At 36.9% G+C, this 16,305-nt stretch overlaps 3 protein-coding genes across 3 annotated transcripts; 1 reads left to right on the top strand and 2 right to left on the bottom strand.

Annotated features, from left to right (window-relative positions):
* Positions 1-101: 101 nt before the first annotated feature.
* On the top strand, positions 102-776 carry LOC148695267 (uncharacterized). Its single transcript, XM_088698161.1, has one exon. The coding sequence runs from the start codon at positions 309-311 to the stop codon at positions 660-662; it is 354 nt and encodes a 117-aa protein (XP_088554287.1). The 5' UTR covers positions 102-308; the 3' UTR covers positions 663-776.
* A 22-nt stretch (positions 777-798) lies between these two features.
* On the bottom strand, positions 799-2,923 carry LOC137718657 (uncharacterized). The gene is made up of 2 exons (XM_068458208.2): positions 2,712-2,923; positions 799-1,672 (listed from the first exon to the last, which is right to left on the bottom strand). Exons 1-2 carry the CDS (start codon positions 2,785-2,787, stop codon positions 1,047-1,049), a joined length of 702 nt encoding a protein of 233 aa, XP_068314309.2. The 5' UTR covers positions 2,788-2,923; the 3' UTR covers positions 799-1,046.
* A 3,006-nt stretch (positions 2,924-5,929) lies between these two features.
* LOC137717383 (F-box/LRR-repeat protein 15) lies at positions 5,930-12,053 on the bottom strand. The gene is made up of 17 exons (XM_068456745.2): positions 11,653-12,053; positions 11,073-11,334; positions 10,841-10,973; positions 10,259-10,358; positions 9,961-10,158; positions 9,597-9,867; positions 9,404-9,502; positions 9,228-9,316; positions 9,003-9,102; positions 8,743-8,913; positions 8,227-8,379; positions 7,883-8,043; positions 7,584-7,782; positions 6,945-7,390; positions 6,783-6,846; positions 6,431-6,517; positions 5,930-6,335 (listed from the first exon to the last, which is right to left on the bottom strand). Exons 1-17 carry the CDS (start codon positions 12,051-12,053, stop codon positions 6,255-6,257), a joined length of 3,015 nt encoding a protein of 1,004 aa, XP_068312846.2. The 3' UTR covers positions 5,930-6,254.
* Positions 12,054-16,305: the final 4,252 nt, after the last annotated feature.

Here is a 16,305-nt window from a genome sequence, read left to right on the forward strand (position 1 = left end):
TTACTTATAAGCACATTAAAGATTCCTCGTTTTCCCAATATGGAATTGATACTCTCAACATATTCAACTCAGTAAGACGAGAGTGTTGAAAATTCATGGGAAGCATGTGGAATCCGATTCCAAATTATTATTCAGCCACAGCCAGTACAAATTATTCATAAATTTTTGTTAATGGAGAATAATCTTTCCCACTCAATCTTGCACTTGAGCCTTCATGTTTAAGCTGCTAACTTCTACTCTTTCAAAAAGCATCCAAGTCAGAAAACAGCAGGTGGTTTCTCCTGCCGCTCCTGTGTTGGTAGCTTAAAATGGAGCTCGGAGCTACGAGGAGGACGAGCAGGTTTTCGTCATACGATAAGCTGGTGGCGATAGGGTTGACCCTTCTAGCCGTGCTTTCTCCTCTCTATATCGACCGAAGAACTACAGATGATTCAGAGCTTGATCCAGATGAGCCTATCAACTTTGCTTCTTGGCTGCCTCTTCTTCTCTTGGTGTTGATCTTGGCCATTGCTTTGTCGCTTTACTTAGACCGAAGCTGTTCCAGGTTTGATCCTAATTGGATTCACAGGGTTGGCGGTTCTTCGTGTGGTATAACGATAATTCTCATGGTTCTGGCTTTGGTTTTGAAGTGTAAATCTTCCATTAGGAACTGGGAGCCTTAAGCTCAAATCGTTTGCAGTACTTGTTCGTTTCGCTGTGTAATTTTCTCATCGTTGTACCGAACGAAGTTCATGTATCTGCTTATATAAATAAGAGTAAGCTGGTTCTTATCTCCATTATCTTTCCAGTCATACCAAATTAGGAAAAAATTAGAACCGAACAGATTGTTCATCGTTCATATGTAATATAGAACAAATGCTTCTCGCCAGCCATTAGCCAACAATGTAGTAGTTTACAACGGAAGAAAATGAATGGCGTTGATTGTGCCGTTAGACTCTACAGACAACGAATGCGATAGACAAAACTCAAATTACAACAGATCAAAAGGGTCCCCAAAATTAAGTAGAAAACAAATCCAGCTTTTTTCATAAAAAACACGATCATGATCACAATCCAAAGGCATACGACATTGCAATCAGAGCCGTGGTGAAAAATGGCCACAGACGACTGCTTCTAGACCAATCATCGGCACCACTGGCTGGGTGATTAGATTCACTGCAATCGTCATTAGCACCACTAAAGCATCCGGGCCTTGTTATTTTAGCCTCACCTCCCTCCGTTACAAAGCTGCTGTTAGTTTTTCCGCTGCTGAACAACACACACCAGAAATACGGACCTCCACCATCACTGCCACTCGCAGCAGCTCCCACTTCGGTGTGGTTCTTATTGTAGAGAATGTCCAAGGCCTTGCTGTTTTCAATCAAGATTTTCGAAAATGCTTCATCAGCGTGGACATATTTGGACTGGCAGCCAATTAAACGACCAGTGATTGGAGCGAGGGTTGAAGTTTGAACACCACAGTTGGGAGCAAATGTTTCAGCAAATGCAGAATCAGGAGGCTTCTTGGCATCGGACCCTCCTACAGCATCGCAGTCATCTTGGTACGCTTTTATGTACTGCAGGGCAATGCACGCCAAACCCTGGTTGTCGTAGAGGGATGATGCTTTGTGTGCAGTTCTGTTGCTGTTGATTATATCGACTAGCTTATCCGCTGGGTTATTAGTAACTTTGACTGCAATTTACATCCATGGTCTCATAAGTAGGAGTATATAAGTTTTTGTGAGCCGCAAATACAATAAATAACTAATAAGGAGAAATGTTTTGATCCTTACAAGAATACACTATCCGAGAGCATGTAACTGATAGGTCAAACAGAACCCAGTGACGCGAAAAACTGAATCCAATGAAGCGAAAAGCGGAACCCTAATGGAGCAAAAACTGCATCCAATGCAGTGAAAAAAAAAGGAACCCAATGAAGCAAAACAACTGAACCTAACGAGAGTTGTGGTGAAAAGCGGGAAGCGAAAAACAAGACCATGTAGATTCCAAAATGTATCGAGTTCGTATAAGCACAGCATCAAATTAGGGGGAAAGTGAATTCCATTAGGATTAAAAAGGTCCAATGCCAAATTTAGAAATAAAAACCTGGCAATGTTATTAGTTGCATCCCAAATCACAGACCACCTCTTAAATCTAATCTGCTGTTTTGGTCCCCAGAAAACAAATCTTCAACTGAAGAAAATATTGTATTTGCTTTAAACCAGCCCTTTTCTTTTATTCAAGCGATACTCAAATCTAATCAAAATTACGAGAAGGGTGATTTGAACTTGGGTGCATGGTGGAGATCACACCGCTCTACCCAACTTGACTACGCTAAAATTCAAGCATACCCTTAAACATAAAAAATCCAAGATCCATAAATGTAATCTCTGATCTTTGACCACAAAGATCTAAGTCCATAACAAACTCTCAACCAATAAATTCAGAGACTTTTATGGAAATGCAGATATGAAAAGTGCATCCACATTTGAGAAAGTACATCAAAGACAAGACATTCAAAGTTCAAACTAAAGAAACAGAAACCCAACAACCTTAAAGCAGCAGATCCAACAATTAGTATCAGTACGAATTAGATATATATGTTCCAAATCTAAGACAGGCATCACAAAGTTCCAACATTTTGTACTTGCATTGTTCTCTTGCAATAAAACATAAGCAGAAAGATGGAAACTTTGAATATATTTTTATTGCAGGATTTGATGGGGACTTACTTTGGGTGCCAGCCGATGCTGAAACGATGAGTACAGAAGCTACAAGAAAGAGAAACCATGTGCTGTATGCCGCCATCGTTGCTGAAGCTCGGGGGAGAGAGAGAGAGAGAGAGAGAGAGAGAGAGAGAGAGAGATTAAGGGGAGGAGAGGATAGCAAGTAATGCGTCGGCTTCACTTGGGGTCCGGGATTTACTAGAACTGGACAGCTATTATTTGCGGGGCAGGCATTACCCTTTATTCTTAATTGTTTTTTAAATTTGATTAATTTTTGATAAATTTTAATTAATTTTATAAAGAAAGAAAGGAGAAAACTTGTGTGTGTGGGCCTTGTGGGAGGTGCTATAGGCCACCAACCGGGTCATCGAATTCAATCCGTGTTTGGGTTCGTTTAGAAGTCTTTTAAAAGGTGTAAAAAAAATTTAGTAAAAATATTTTTGAAATTGATTATTGGTAAATATATAAGTAAATTATGGGAAAAAATAAATAAATAAATAAACACTTAACGTGCGCCATGTAAGATGCACATATGAAGAGCTTTTGAAACCTAAAAATATTTTTCTAAAAATGCTTTCAATCATTTTAAAAATATTTTCAAACGAGCTATTGGACAGTGAATAGATGTTCCTTCAAAGTTTAGCCCCTTCACAATCTCATTTGATGCCATTCATTGGCAGTTTGGTAGATTTGCCTTGGTACAACATGGCTTAACTGAATGTCGCTAGGAAAAGTTATTGACAGTTAAGACCGTTGATGATTGTGGTGGCCTAGGGAGAGAATATAAGAGCATTTAATCACAAAGGTTGGTTGGTTAATTAGTTGTTAAGACTTTTCAGTCAAGATATCTATGAGATTATCATAACTATTTACTTTGCAATGAAAATCGACAGAAGTAGTCCTTAGTTCGTCATCCGTTAAGTGGAGGGGTCATTCGGTGAAAATTGATAGAATTTGTCATTTTGTAAAAAATATGTCAATATCCTCGTTAAGGGAATGAATTAGTTCGACTAAAACACCCTTAAAATATGATCATGTGACAATTAACGAGGATACTAATAAATTTTCAATGAACGACGAAAATGATTTATGATGGGCAAACTTAAAACCACTTTTATCAAGGACCAACTCAAATGTACAAACGGATAAAACTCGCAGAGTTCTTTACAGCGGATGTGTCTTAAGACAGCTTTGGTGGCATGGCTACACACGTTAGCACCAACCCCTTCAGCTCCTCAGCTGTCCCTCTCTCACAGCCCGTAAAGCTCGCCGCAGCGTCAAAAAAGTCGAGGCGAGAGAGGTGCGGATCGCCACCATCGAATTGGCGGGAAAGCAGACGATTTGTCTCCATCCTCTGTGTCTCGCCCTCTCTAATTTGCTCCTTGTCCCTAACCGTACGGCTCGTAGATCCTTATTCTCTGTTTGGCAGGAAAGAAAATTAAACATTTTCTAATCAAAATTTAACTTAAACTTGCCGGCAGCGGATTCGATAAGTATGTGAAAAGGTCGTTGCAATTTACTTTATTTAATCAGTGCTTGGCTACTATTGCATCATCTTTCGGATGCTTTAAGCTTTAGCTTTGGGAGGGGGCTAAAAGCGTCTTTTGAAAGGTGCTTCCGATTGCGTTTGGTTGAAAAACTTTCAAGAAAGAAGAAGTATTTTAGTAAAAATTTTAATAAGAAGAAGTATTTTAATAAAAAAATTTAACAAAAATTTGAATTTGTTTATTAGAAAAGCAGTTTTGTGGCTTATAAGCATAAGTGTTTTCTAGAGAAGCAATTTCAAACGAGCCTAAACGGAACCATTTGGGAATGAATGATGTACACTTGTGGTCACAAGTGCTTTCGATTGAAGTGTTTTTGTTAGAATTACAGAGTCTTCTCTTTTTTTAAACCCAAATGCTTCTAGCTCTAGAAAACGATTTTATGACCTAAAAGTACTTCTAAATTTCTCCGCTACAGGATGAAAAGGGGTTTTTACCCCATGGAAGTAGCACTAATTATGCTTAAATATGATAAACTCAGGAAAAAGCTTGACCCTCTCGAGACTTATGTATCGCCAGGCATATTAACCCAATTACAAATCAAGGACTTTGGTAATATCCTTTGCTTCTGTTTTACTTGATCCTCGATTTCTCTCTTGTAATTTTCGACGATTTATCGTTACTTTGTCCGAACGCAGTGACGTTCTAAGATTCATACAACCGATCTCACTAAATAGAATAAGGCTTTGTTGTTGGTGTATCATCACTTCATTAAAGTGGTAGAATTTTGTTGTAATGTTTCAACAACTGCAGAGACATCTCTGGAAGGTGACCAACCCCAGTTTGCTACTTGCCGGTCTCGGCTGCGTTCAGGCCCGGCAGCGTCACTTCACGTAAATATTCGAGCTGTAAGTTGAGAGGATTCCTCGAGGAGCATCAGTCTACATGCTTTATGTCCATTTGCTTTACGTTATGGCAGTTTTTTGTGTACATTATGAATTCCTAAGAGCTTCGGAAATGTTTACCGGAACTATAGGTGGCGCAGTATGCTTCAGACGATGATGGCAATGGGAAAACTGCTTCAAGCGATGTTGATCAATGTCTCAGGTACCATCACTGTCCCGGCAAAAACATGGTTCTTCTGAACTGGATACAAGAGAGCAGTCACAAGCTTATGACCGATGTCAATCTTAAGACCCGGGTGATTTTTCGATTTTTGAAGGGCCTTGGAGGAGCTGGATTCTTTGCTTTTGCACGAAACGAAGGCACAGATTAATACTGCCCTTAATGCACTGGACAGGTGAATCTTTATCTTCATCTCCTTTCGTATACACAACAAAGCTACAATTTCTGATAACCATCCTCTTTGCAGCCTCCTCAAAACCGTACCTTCAGTAGCGCTAGCAAAGGGAAAATGGCGGCCGATTCCTACAGGAACTCCTTAGAGAATGCAGATCTTGCTATTTCAGACCCGGACCTGAAGCAATTGGAATCAAAACTGTAAACTCATGAGCTATGAAAATCTTCCAACACATACCTGATTTGTATATTTTTCGCCCACATGTCGAAGCATCTCTCGTACAAGAAGACCTGATCATCAAAGTGTTTCACATGATGGACCTGAAGCAAACTGGACAGCAAAACATTTACATTGACGACATACATCTTTTGATATTACGGTAAAAAAATTGCGAATCCTTGTGAAAATTCCAGGAAATCGAAAACAGGAACTAAGGAAAATTAATCCAGAAAAACAATTTATTGTATACATAAAGGCAGTAACAAATTCAGTACCCTATACACACAGAATTCAAATGGTTTAGAATTCCACTCATCGCGGAATAGTCAAATTCAAGATGAACACTAGCTCAACATAAAAGCAAACATTACTCATTGTATGGGTTACACATGAAGCCTATGTCTGCTACCTATATAATACCTAAATTAAATACAAGCACAATACCATTTACATACAAATTCCGGGATGGATGACCAAATCTGCTTGCTGGACTAAAAGCCGAGTCAAATAAGCCACGCGGAAGAAAAGATGCATTTCTTGCTATAATCAAGACTGTTGCAGGCTGCTGAAGATGCGCTTCAAATTAGGGCATGCAGCACGTAATCTCCCCATGCTCATCGGGCTTATCTGTCAATCACCATAAAAGACAGTATTAGATTGTATTATAAGAGGCACGTTTTCTTACAACCATATAGCGGGGGAGAGTAGAAGATTGTACGGACCTTGGGACAAAAACGAACATCAAGAGTCTCCAGCATGCTACATTTCGATATGGCAGCTTCCACCGCTGCTTCATCGATGTTGCAAGACTAATACAAAACCCCAGCAAGAAAATGAAATTAGGGACCAGCAGTAAACTAAATAAAAATGATTTTATAGAAAGCAAAAAAAATTATTAAAAAAGTCTATATGCATGTCTCTTAAAAAAAAAAAAAAAAAAAAAAATCCCAGGTTCCATGCCTTTCAACATTTTGTTGGTATGGTCGAACATGAATCTTACATGGAGTTAAATATATATATTTTTTAAGGTGATAATCCGTATAAATACAACCACATAAGAGGCAGAATGTGTACCTGAAGAAAGAGACTAGTCAATTTCGGACAGTCAAGCTTCAAAACTTCCAAAGAAGTACAATTGCTGAATAAAAAGACAGAAATGTTAGTAGTAAGACAAAACATCATGAAAATCTAGAACTAAATATACAAAGAGATGTTCAAACTAAATAAACGAACTACCTCAAATTAAGAAAGCAGAGGTTGAAACAAGCAACATCAACGTCCTTTAAATTTGCAGAAAGAGAAAGGTTTAAAGATGACATGTGGAAACAACGTGCTGCTGGTGGAATGACAACTTTCCTAATATTTGGACAACCTACACAGTTGAGGTTCTGCAGTAACCGGTTTGGCTGTTCAATTGGCACCTGGACATTCTCAGGTAAAAACATGACAGATAGGGAAGGTTGCCCGGCACTGCTACCCCAATTCAGGTCATGCATGTTCACACAGCCATTCAAGCTCACATGAGTCAGGTGCGTACAAAAAGAAAGAAGCTCCTCGATAGCAGACTGACAGAGGGTTCCATAAGACAAATCCAGTTCTTGGAGAGCTGGAAGAGCCCCATCCTTGTAAAGAGGCTCCAATGATGAGTCAGATAAGTACTTGCAGGCTTGTAACTTTAACACCTGGGAAAAGATAAGAAAAGATAAGATCCAAAAAATCATGTCAAAAAATCTGCCCAAGATTCTTCTAATTTTAGTTCAAATAAAGAAACATCCACATTCTGCTCAAAGTACATGAAATATCAATATCCTATGGTAGGAGGATCACCATGCTAAATTTAACAACAAATCAACAAAGTATGAGCATAAAAATCACCTTAAGTTTCATACAAGACTCGAAAACTGGCTTCAAGTTCGTCAAGAAAGTGTAGGACAAATCAAGCAGAATCAAATTTGGAAGCCAGCGCAAAGAGTAGAGTCCATCAGAACCAACAGAGGGGCATGACATTAGAATTAAAGACTCTATCAGCGGGCATGAAGCAGCTGTTGCAGACAAGCAATCGTCCCTAAGCTGACTGCATGTACAAATTATGAGCGATTTGAGTTTAATTGAGACTGAAACAGTAGGGATCAGAGCGGGCTGGCAGGTAAAGTACTAAAAGTAATGAAAATAACCTGCAAAAGGAAGCGTCTAGAGATGTTAATAGTGGACAATTGATGGATGCTTCAGCTAACACACCACATCCCTTCAACTCCAGCAGCACCATATTTGGCGCTTCGATACTGAGCGCATTCAATTTGGGACATATTCCCAAATTTAGTGACTTAAGACCAACCTGAAGAAAGGAATGAAAAGATTCAGTTTCCTATTGACTGCATAATGTCAGAATTGACATGTAGTGACAAAAGTGTGATAAGAGTCCGCACATCTCATGGCTTTATATAAGAGCAACATAATTCACACTGTAAAACTCATAATTATCATAAAATCTTTTTAGTTTACAAACATTCTCACTTACTGGACAAAATGCTGCTCTTTCAAGATGATCACAACCATCTAAAGAAACTTGTTCAAGATAGGGGCAAGTCAGTTCGAGAGATGTAATTGCCCGGCAACCAACAAGTGAGAGGCTGACTAAAGAAGTGCTACAGAACCGAACCGCAGTTAAGCTCTGGGTGAAGTAAGAGATTATGTCAGCCAAAAGGAAGTATACATAAGACCAGCTGATATCTCAATTGACCAAACAAGTAATTAAGGATGATTCAACCCTCCCTGAATAACAGTCCAAGTATCAGGGAACAAATAATAATCAAAGAATTTTTCACAACCCCCAATATGATTCAGGGGAATGACCAACAGGTTATGCACTTGTTGACAACATGGTTTAAACTCACAAGTTTATTGCATCAATTTACAGAGTCACATAAGAATACATAAAATAATTTCAAACGGCAAAATTTATCTCATCCCATAAGCTAGCGTAATCAAATCTCAAACAGTATTAACTCAGGTAATGAGAAATAAATTGACAAACCTCACAGTTTTCAAGAACTAATGTTTTGAGCAAAGGACACCCACCACCATCGCTGAAAACATCACATATAGAATTTGTTAAAGATTCACAATCTGTAAGGTCCACTTCTTGCAAACTTTGGCATTGCAGTGCCAGAATGGTTAAGCTCTCTTGCTTTTGCAATGCTAGTTTCTGCAAATTCCAAAGACCACTTGTTCAGATTTCACGTGTCTAATAAAATGAACACTAAAAGAATATAAATGGTTCTTCAGAAGACTTACCTGAAGTGAATTTGAAGTGATGTTGATACGGTGGAGCACAGGACAGTTAGAGACCATTATTGATGACAGCATGATGCATCGTAGATTCAAATCAGTAAATCTGCAGAAGAAATATGCAAGGTGAAAAATTTATAAACAAATAAGAGAAATTCTCCTCTCCAATTGCGAAGCTTTCTAGGTTTTTCCACCGGGGTGGGGGGGAGACCGGAAAGAACATGAGCTTACTTGCGACAATGTACTAGTCTAATATTCTGCAAGCGTGGAAGGTCCAAATTCACAGCGGTAAGTAGACCGCAATTGTCAAGCTCCAAAACCTACAATGAGTAATAATCAGATTAATATGTTTAAAGGAATTCAGTGAGACAGACAAACAATACTGATATTTGAGACCAGATTCATACCTCAAGCATGTAACTATGAGATATTGCAACCATTGAAGCCGAGGTGATGCCCTCACAACTGTGAAGCTTAAGAACTGTCAACATTGGCAGTCTTACAGACTTCAAAACAAAAACACGGCACAGAAGGATGTCAAATAAAATAAACCAAATATTGGTACTAAAAAAAGGACGGCGAAAACCACTACAAACTAACCTCAAGGGATATATTTGGACAGTACGACGCATTGAGAACATGGAGATTAGCACAAGTAAGAGCAATCTCACGTAGAGTTTCATCAGTAACACATGAACAATTTGACATATCTAATGACTCTAATTGAGGACATGAGATTGCCGCTGAACGAATTGCAGCATCTGAAAGCTTGTGGCAAGAGCCTATATCAAGATCATGCAAAAGAGGGCTATTAAGAACAGCCTGCGCCATGTTACTGCGTTTCAATGACAGAGTTTCAAGTTGAGGACACCTGCAAAAAATCAGATTTAGCACAAAAATGTAGCCAAGTAGACAGCACGTGACAATTCAATTTTAATTAAAAAAAATAAAAATAGAAAAACACCTGATGGATATCCGCATAACACGACATTTTGTTAATTGAAGATTACGCAGTCTATCATGGTTTATAGGTATCTCCTGGATACCATTACCAAGAGTAGCATCATTGATGATCAAACTTTTCAACATTTGACAGTCTGCCAAGGAATGGAAAAAGATGTCCCCTAGTTGCCCTTTCCCTAGGATTAAAACCTCGAGATTCCTGAGAAAAAAAACAAAAAAACAAAAATGCAAGTTACTTGAACTGAAAACTATATCAAAGAATAAATACAATAGCATAAATATTTAGAAAAGCAATTTACCTCAATGAAGAGAGAGCTTTCATGACAAGCGAGTGAATAGCAGGGGTACCAGAAATATTCAATTCTGTGGCATTGGGATACCGCCAACATATGTCCTCAACTGTAATTCCATATAAAATGAGTAATAAGCACACAATTTGATATGTTAAAATATTAATTTTTTATTTTAACTTTTCTGATTCAGTTATATAATATCAAATTGACCCCATATAGTATTTTTAGTCAAAGAATAAACTTAGACTTTTATTAAAATTTACACTTTCACTAAAATTTACAAATGGAAACTAAAATATTATGAACTCAACAAACACATTATCCATGCCTCATAAACTATGAGTAATAATAACCAACCAACGTTTAATCTAATAAATGAATACTTCCCAAATGCATTATCCATATCATTAGCTATGTCCGAACACAAGCAGTAAAAATTACATACAGAAAAACAACCAAAATATGAAAAAGCAAAACACATAAGTGACCACTGGTACAAATTCTCTACTTACTTGGGCAGTTAACACAAATAAATCTTCAATTTTTATACTTACTACCAGTAAACCACGAAAATAAAGTAGAACTCACATTGCTCCACAGATATACTTCGATTCTCAAAATTCAGACACCTCCAGAAATCTTCATGAGCACTAGCAGATCGCCACTGCCTACAGACTATTGCAGCTCGGCAAAGATTAATGTGGTCCAAGAAAGAGAAAACCTGAGAATAAGGAGAAAATGATATTTAATATAAACAAATTTAGGACCAAAACTGATAATAGCCCTTCTTTAAATGCAATATATGCAAGGCAATGCTTACCATATGTAATAGGTCATCTGTAAGATCCATCCGAACTTCTAAATCTTCTGTTTTTAAGGTGCCACTCTGATCACCTTCATCATCCTTACCACTGCCAGAATCAAAGGGGCCCTCCTCACCGCCATTATTAGGAGTAGTATTTTGAAGAAATGTCTCGCTCTTATATGGAACAAAAGAGCTCTCATTTATTCTGTAGTCTCTTTCTGCAGATGAACTGGAATTTCCAGCACCTGAAGACATAGCCATTGCATAGTGGAAATCACTGCAAGAAATAATGTCGCAGACCATCATGAGTATCGTTATTCCCAGCTGAAAAATATTATAATGGAACCAAATAATAGATATAGCATATAACAAATGCTCTCATTAGGGTAATGGTATCTATTCCCAGCAGAAAATCAAATTATACTGAAAGCAAATAATCTAAAACATATAAACCCCTAAACTATTCGTAATGAAACAAAAAAGTTAAATCTTTCAGCCCCAATTAACTACTAAGGTGAAAATTTTGGTAACCAATAGCAAATTATCTAAAATCTACCAATCGATCAAAACTAAGGAGCTACAGTGAGAAACTCACTGATTAAAGGATTGAACTTTGGCTCGCTTATGGTGCGAATCGTGATCACTGCCATTGTCTGCAGCTGAGCTACTCTCGCCCTCGGAAATCCAAGGGTTCCCAATCGACGCCCTCAACGACGCAAGAGCATCAACACAAACAGACTCATCCCACTGAGCACCACCACCACGCATTGCCTCAACCATCCCTTCGAACAATACCAGATGGTCATTACGGCCGCGCTCATTCCCCACCAGCCCCAAACTCTGAGCATTGCCGTCAATTGCGTCGCCATTTCCGATGGCGCCCTCCGAACTGCCGTCATTTCCGAAATCCCCCTCCTTCATGATCGCCTCCGCCTCGCTATCGTCCTCTTCTGGTTCGTCTCCTTGAGTGAAGCATAGGCAGCACCAAATCTTCATGCACTCGAAAGAGCAAACCTCTCGGGACCTCCGCAAACCCTAGGCCGCGATCCGGCGCATCTTCATCCCCCTTCCGCCTCCTCCTCCGAAATTAAAACCCTAATTGGCGCAGTAATGACAGAAACGGGTCGCGAAACCCTAGAAATGTGAGGACCACCGATTCGAATTTTTCTCAAATTTTTTTTGTTATTCGATACGAATTACAACACGAATTGATCGATATCTACATGAATATACAGAATTGAATTGGGAACTTGAGAGGAAGACAGGGAATTCAGCAGATCAGATTGGGGATCCTCCTGAAAGGGCTTATTTGTGGTGAGGTGCTTTTTTGTACCCTCGAAAGTGCTTTTGAAAATAATCTCTCCCTGTGTTTGTTTTTCTACTTGAAAATGAACCAGCAAGTCTTGCAAATTGCAATATGAGAGTCTTTCCTTAAAAGAATAAGTGATTAACAAAAATATTTATATTACAAACGGTCCGGCGCCGTTTTGATTTTTCTTCATATTTTTTTACTTTCTTATTTTATTTTTCTCTTTCCTTTTTTGCCATTGGTTGTTTTCTTAATTTTTGTGTTTCTATTTTATATGGTAATTTCTTGATTTTATATGTTTTTTGTCCTACCATGCCCCTTGCTTTTGCAAAAGACTCACTAATATCCAATCTAAGGATTGCAATTTAACCCGTCAAACTCTATTGCATATAACTCTAATTATAAAAATACAAAAAAACTTTAACCAAAATTATAATTAATACAACTAATCGCATTAGTTTCAGCCTTTAGAAAATGATGACCAGTCTCCTCATTAATATCCAACCTAAGGATTGCAATTTAACCCGTCAAACTCGATTTCCAACCTAAGATTACAATTTAACCCGTCAAACTTGATTCCCGCAGGTAATTGATCTAAACAGTTTGGTTTTGGGGATTAAATTTCGAACATTTTTTGTTTTAGGTAATCATCGGGCAAATTTTTTGATTTCAAGTTGTATTATGATTATTGATAGAATTGTTCGTTCTTCTCTAGAAAAAGGAAAAAAAAATTGATTTATGTTTGGAAATCTAAATATTATGTCATGATTTTCCCTCCTAAAAGAAAAATCATGGAAAGCATATTTGTTTTTTTTTTGTTTTTTCTTTTTGGTCATAACATGGAAAGCATATTTGTTGGGTCAAAATAATCTGGTCGCATTTAATGAGTATGAATGTCTAACTAAAAAGAAGAATATGTTAACACAATGCTTTGAATCTGTCTTATATCCTAAAATGGAAAATGAGAAAAATAAAAATTATATGCTAAATTTTACATTTTTCCATCTACACTTCTCATCTCGAACTCATTCATTACAATAACTAGTTTTTAGTGATACTTTTCTTATGGTATCTTAAATTAAATTACAGCTCTCTATTTACTTAAAAAACTATAATCTCAAAAACAATTTTAGTACAAATATTCGTATAACTGTTGTAATATAATTACTCAGACAAACTTGATGAAAATCAATATAGTTAGATAAACCTATCAAAATAAAAAAATGGGATTTTTGTGAGAGTAATTCGACAACAACATGACACGACTGCTCAGTCTGCAGTACACAAGTTTTTCTCTTTTAACTTTGAGGAAACAAAGCTGGATTAATTTCAACTTTGATAATTAAGAATGATTAGGCATTTTACCCATATGGGAAACCTTGGACTTTAGACAGAGTGGTCAAATTGCAAATAGGGGGAACATGTAGGCCCCAATGGACATAATCAATGGTGACAAAAAGATGTTGAAGAATCCACCAAAGTCCATAAAATCTTGACCCAAATCTTTAACATAAAAATGGTAGACAACATTGGACTGCCCACTAACGGCTCAAAATTTCAAACATAATTTGAATCCTCTAAAACCCAAGCCCTCACTAGGTTAAAATTACAAAACAGGCCTTACATAAAAAGCCCAAATATTTGATGGTGGGCTTGATCCAGTACTTAAATTAGCTTCAAGATGGAAGAATTAATTGTGGCTAATTTAATTAGGATGTCGAATACATGCGATAATTTCACGTGCTTAAAGTTTATCTTTGCGATAATTTCAATTGTCAAGGATTTTTCCTTTTGTACTAACTTTGGGAAGAGGTGTACAAATCCATGCAAGGAGCCGCCGTAATATCAAACACCGAACATTAGGCTTTTAGGGTTAACATAACTAGTGATGATCTAGCCACTTAATACTACGTTCTTGTGATGTATTTTTTTTCATTTGTAAGTGAGATGTTTTATGTACTAATCCTATGAATGACGAATTTGATACCAAATTAGGGTACCCATTGTGTGTGGCTTCCGAACTCCATCTCTCCTTAATATAAAACTAGCATTTGCCTACAAACTTTATGTGTATGAACATATTTTTTTAGAAAATGAAAAGAAGAAGAAGAAGAAGAAGAGAGAGAGAGAGAGAGAGAGAGAGAGAGAGAGAGAGAGAGAGAGAGAGAGAGTGTGGGGGAGTGGGAGTTTTTTTTTTTTTTTTTTTTAATTTTTTTTTTATAGTAATGGAGGTATTTTAACATCACTTGTAGATGAGGCTTCAATAAAAAACAGTAAAATTTGAACATGTGAAATTACATTATTGCTCATCATTTTTTTGTGTGATAGAAGACTAATTTGTCTTTCACCCTCTTTTGGTTGACAAAGAATGTTTTATTAATTAGTAGAGATATATCGTTCTACTTAAAATAAAAAATAAAAAAAACTAATGATGATCTATGTCAAAATCGTATGATTTTCAAAATCTTTACGTATGGCCAATTGATACTCAGTTGAACATTCAATTTTAACATGCATCTATATCGAAATTCTAAATCTTCAAATCTTTACGTGTTGTCAATTAATTTTTCGTTGAACGTTGAATTTTAACATGCATGACGGCTAATAGTATAAAAATTAAATCACACGTGTCAGACTGAAGAGATCCTTCACATGTATGGAGCTTGTTGAGAGGTTTCGTGTTGAGGATGGAAGACTTGTATTTAGTGCTTTTTCCATCTTAAATATCTTCTTCACTTATTTTTCAATCATTTTAAGTTAGACTCTTGTTAAAGTTTTAAAGATGGTAGGGCCTTATGACTGATTGACATTGATATTATATCAAATTAACATAAATTTTCATATCTTATACAAAAAGTATCAATAAATAAAACTATCCATCATATGACACTACTACATAAAAGTGTTTTTTTGAGGAAATTTCAGTCGTCGCACAAAGAGAAATTTTGTCAAGCTAAAGTTTGTGACAAAGGTATTTATCGTGCTAAGATTTAAGGGATGAAGCTCTTTCGTCTCGAGAACTTAAAGGAGACGACAATGTTCCATCGCGTTAAGGTTCAGGGGAAGACATTTCTTTGTTACAAAATTCTTTTTGCAACGAAATTTATTCTATCATATTTGGCTTTCAAGTATTTTTTTAGTTGTTTTTATTTATAAACATTTCATCGCACATAATTTTAAGCGATGGATCATGTACTAGCCTTGAATTTTGGAAGGCAACTTCATTTCGTCGGACAAAACTTTTTTTTAATTATTTTTTTTACTTCAACAATACTCACAATCTAACATAAAAGAACAAAGATTAGCATTTGGAATGGTTAGATTCCCTTCCATCGTAACAAAATAAAAGTAAACAGCCAAATATTTAGCTCATCGATCTGTGCATGGTTTAGATTCCAATGTAACATGTTACATTTCCATGCTTTAGTTTTCCAATATTTGCAGCCTTTTGCATGGTTCAAACTTCAAACCTTCCAACGTAACATGTTACCACAATAATTTATTGATTTTAATGCATGGTTTGAGCTTTGCTATGCAAAACGCAGAGTACTTTCAGGTTCGCCGGAGGTAATTAAATAGTAAAAGTAAAACACGTGATTTCATTTGCATGGCACGTTTACAAAGGACGTATACGATGCTTTTTGCATGGCAATTTAATTGACCGAGGCTGTTCTTCCTCTAATCACATATTCGATTGTGGCTTACAAGAAATCATGATCTTATAATTGCCTTCTAAAGCCAGATAAGGGGCCACCCGCGCCCCAACTTTTCTCTACTTTTCATGGAAAAAACAAGATAAAAAGGAAAAATAAAGGGAGAAGAAGGAAAAATAGGGAAGAAAAAGAGAAAACCAAGATAGATTTGATTTTCCTAGAAACCAAACAAACCAAAGCGAAGCTCGAGGTTTGGTAAGTAAGAACCAAATCGATTGGGATAAAA

Source organism: Pyrus communis, chromosome 8 (genome assembly GCF_041283825.1).
Source record: "Pyrus communis isolate YQ-2024b chromosome 8, ASM4128382v1, whole genome shotgun sequence".
Taxonomy (NCBI): domain Eukaryota; kingdom Viridiplantae; phylum Streptophyta; class Magnoliopsida; order Rosales; family Rosaceae; genus Pyrus; species Pyrus communis.